The sequence below is a fragment of the Propithecus coquereli genome, unplaced genomic scaffold, assembly GCF_000956105.1.
Source record: "Propithecus coquereli isolate 6110/MARCELLA unplaced genomic scaffold, Pcoq_1.0 Scaffold36, whole genome shotgun sequence".
Lineage (NCBI taxonomy): Eukaryota > Metazoa > Chordata > Mammalia > Primates > Indriidae > Propithecus > Propithecus coquereli.
The window spans coordinates 2,884,464-2,888,440 of record NW_012149285.1 but is presented as its reverse complement, the minus strand read 5'-3'; the positions used below and the strand labels follow the sequence as shown (position 1 = coordinate 2,888,440).

Below are 3,977 nucleotides of genomic sequence, written 5' to 3'. Positions count from 1 at the left end.
TCCTTAACACTTAGATTAAACACTAATCTCATCATAATTCTTCCCTGCTCAAAAACCTTCCATGACTCCCTATTTCCTATTTTGTAAATTCTAAATTCCTCCCATTGCTTTTGAAGGCTCTTCAAAACAAGTACAATCCTGTCAACCCAGCTCCTCCATGTCCCGCTGTTCCCCAAAAACTCACCTTCCTGCTTTGAGAAGGAGCTCCCTATTCTATCTAGAAAAACTCTTCCCTAAATTCTTCATATCCCTCCAAATTGGGTTCAGTATCACAGCCTCCATGAAACTTTCCATAATAATGTCTGTCAAATGAAATAATATTCAACATCATTTTTAAATAAAACAAAGATCAATGGTCTCAGAGTAAATATTTATGACATATATGTGGTCAAATAGAGCAGTAAGTGATGTGTTTCGAGGAGAAATTAAAAAATTTCTGACCTAGCTCTCCACTGGAGCCTGAAATTCCACAATTAGAGAGCTTGCAGGTTAAAGTTAACCTTGCAGCTAAAATGTAAATACTCTTAGCAAAGGATTAGTCCTGCATCTTTTAGCATGAAATATTTTGTTGTGTCCTTTCTGGAAAGCAGCACTTTGAAGCAGGAGGAAAACCCTCCTTCATACCTAGACAAGCTGAGGGTATTACTGAGGAAAGAAAAGAAAACAAACAAAAAAAAAAAAGTAAGAGATGCCAAAATCTCAATTTGTCTACTTTGCAAATAACTGTTTTTTGAGAATTGGCCTTGCACATTATAGATCTGAGGACTATAAATTATTCAGAATATTTGATTAACCAATTATTCTTATTCTTCCACAATGCTAGAGTTCAGATTTCTTCTGAGAAAAACAAGACTAATTGCCACATTCACTCCCATAGCACTATCTTCCATTCTTTAAATGATAAATTTCAGTTGTCATGATACCAGGCAAAAGATGGATTCAGTTTGCTGGCAAAGTCCAGCATCCTCCTACACTGTTTTTCCCTCTTATCCTAGCAATTTGGACTCTAACACTAAACTTCCTACTATCTGTACTACCACTAAATAAAAGAGCTTCTAAGTAATGAAGTTCTGTTTTTCACAAGTAAATTAAAAGGAAGAAGAGAAATATGATCTTAAGTGACCACATGTTTTCATTTTTCATATATCTTTTCTTCCTTCTTTCTCTTATTTGCCTCCCACTTATTCATTGGTTCTTCCTAACTCATTTGTGGACTGTGTTTCTGAATCTCTGTCTCTAGTTCTGACTTCGTGCTCTCACTCACCATTGCTACATCATCTGTTCTTTCTCTACTTCCTTGACCTCTGGTTTCTCACTTGCGTCCTCTCCCCATTCACTCCTACTAGCCACCTGACACCTACATGAGTTTTTGTTGACCCCAATTACAATGGGAATAATGTAATTCATTCCCGGCAGAAGAAAGAATGAACAAGTTTTAGGTATCTGTCAGGTTACAGATAGGAAAGAGAGCTTTTAAGAGTTACAGACCACACTTGGGATTACCCTAACTACTCAGTTGTTAACTCCATCCCATCTCCCACAAGGACACCTCCCTATAATTTGGGATGATGGACAATTTATGCATGGACATTGAAGTAAAATCCAGGACCAACTGTTTTCATTATAATATGGAAATGTAAGTTAGAGAAATAAGTAACTTTGAAATTGTGAATACCTTACGCTTTGACAGTTCTCTCAAGTTTAAGGTTACAACGGTATATTATGCAATTCTTTCTAGATATTTTATTATGTTGGATCCAAATAGCATCTTAATGCTTTTAATAGAGTTAATGAGTAGATTACATCAAGTCAATTATTTTGGCTTTCCATTTATGAGAGCTTTTCTCCCATGTGGTATTCTAACTAGAGTTTATATGCTCAACCAAATAAATTTTAAAAAGAGCCTGAAATCCTCTCTGCCACCGTTGGAAAAGTGTTTTATCTTTATTTTTTAACCTGAAAATACTCCTTCCGTTTCAGAAAACATTTAAAGGCAGTCCGTTCTTAATATCATTTCCAACAGTGTTTTATACAAAGGCCCTAAAAATGAGTCTTTCCAACTCTCTTCCAGGGTCAAGCAAGAAGAGACTATGAATGTCTTGATCACAGTTAACATTCATAGGCAAAAATGTCCTCAGCTTTCTCTTTTTTCCTTTCTTCCAAGTTGGCCGGTGTCTATAAACTCCAGTGATTAGTAGTCGAATCATCCCCTAACCCGTGAGCCTGTGGGAATATAGGAATTTCAACCCGAGCACGTCAGTCCCAAAGTCCTCCTTCACTCTTGAAGAAATCCTTCACAACAAAGGACAAGGGAACCGCAAGGGGGAGGGGCACCTAATGGCCCTGGACCGGAAGAAGCGAGTCTGCGGGGGTTTGAACAGTAACCCCGGCGGCCGGCGACGGCTAATCAGCGACCGTGGAAAGGCAGCGTTGCCCTGCGCGCCGTGGATGCGCGGAGCGAACACTCGTCCCGGGAGGCCGGGTCATTGCTCCCCGCCCAGCGCCTCCCTCGCTCCTGCAACTTTTCTCGTGGGACTCCACGTCCCGGTGCCGGGTTTGAATAGGCTGCTTCACACCCGGTTCTTCCACCCCTCCACCCGACCCGGTCACATTCCTGGGGCCGTTCCAAGCCGCCGCCGCTAAACTCTAAAGCGGACTCCGAAGCTGAACCGCGCCGAACTCCACGGTCCAGAGACCTGAGCCAGTGCGGACGCCCTTTTAACCAGCCATTTACCCAGGTCGAATTTAGAAAGAATCAGCCTTCAGCGTCAACTTTAAACCTTTTGCGCAAATGGGCACTCAGTTCGGACAGGGACTAGCAATTGTCCCCAATCTCGCCTTGCCCCAGCACCTTCTACTCAAACCTGTACGAACTGGAAGTTTGACGAAGTTTCCATTTCTCGTACCCCGTATCAACTTGCTCCCCAAACGGCACACTAAAACGTAGGAACACACGAGGACGGCGATCTCCCGGGCATTCACTCGCTATTTCGAATCCTGGTCTTTATTCCTCAAATACCGCCCCAAGCACGGTACCCCGGCCCCCCAGGCTTCCGTCCTGGTGCGCTCGCTAGGACTGGCGCCCGGGCGCAGCCTCCCGCCCTGCTCGCCCACTGTAAATAGCCTGGCACCCTCCCCGGCCTCCAGGTGCCACGGGATCCCCATCGCCTTGCTCCCGAAAAAGTCCAGAGAAAGGCCGTGGCGCAGGGCAAGGGGGCGGAGAGCCGGCAGGGATGCACTGTGAGGCCCACGAACATTCACTTTCTTTCTGTCGACACCCATTTCCCATTCTCGTGGCCGAGCCTTTGGACGACGTGTCCGCGCCCGCCTGAGCACTCACCCATGGCCTGAAGTCTTGCTTCTCTGCGGTCCCCAGAGGAATGCGAGTGACCAGGCGCTGCGCCGGGCCAAGCTCTCCAAGCTGCGCTCGGGCTCCTCGCGCCCAGGCAAGTGACAGCCTCGCCCCTCCCAGCGGAGACAACTTGCCAGGCGCCTGGAAACTCTGCGGGCGCAGACCCCTCCCTCTTTCCACCTGCCTCCCCTGGCTGAAGCCTATTTCCCTCCCGTTCATGGTCGCTTTCCTCGCCGGCAGCCCCCTTTCACTTCCAGGCAAGCCACATGCAAACGTATCCTCCTAAATACCTTAAATACACATTACATACGCACGCGTTGTCTCAGCGCCCCACGTATGACTCGGTATCCAAGACAATGATCCCTAAAGTGGAGTCTAGAAAAAGATTGTTCCAGAAGCAAAGACAGATTTAATATGATGATTTAATATTCCCTAAAATGTTCTTTTGTCTTCGGTATACGATTTTTTTCTTAATAAGGAAAGACAAGAGGAAGAAAAAAATTCACCCTTCAGTTTGCACTTTGTCATCTCTTCCTTCTTCTACGTTAAATATATGTGTTTCTGTAGTCTGGCAAAGTTATAAAGTCCTAAAAACAACACATCATAATATGCAGGAATCACCAGG

At 44.9% G+C, this 3,977-nt stretch overlaps 1 protein-coding gene across 3 annotated transcripts in view; it reads right to left on the bottom strand.

Annotated features, from left to right (window-relative positions):
• Window positions 1-3,710, bottom strand: part of GPM6A (glycoprotein M6A) — a 472,863-nt gene extending 469,153 nt beyond the window's left edge. For all 3 annotated transcript variants that reach the window (XM_012651660.1, XM_012651661.1, XM_012651662.1), the window contains exon 1: window positions 3,341-3,710. Coding sequence is in view for 2 of the 3 variants with exons in the window: in XM_012651662.1 (XP_012507116.1) it covers window positions 3,341-3,571 (231 nt within the window). In the remaining variant the exon portion in view is untranslated. The remainder of the gene's footprint in view (window positions 1-3,340) is intronic.
• Window positions 3,711-3,977: the final 267 nt, after the last annotated feature.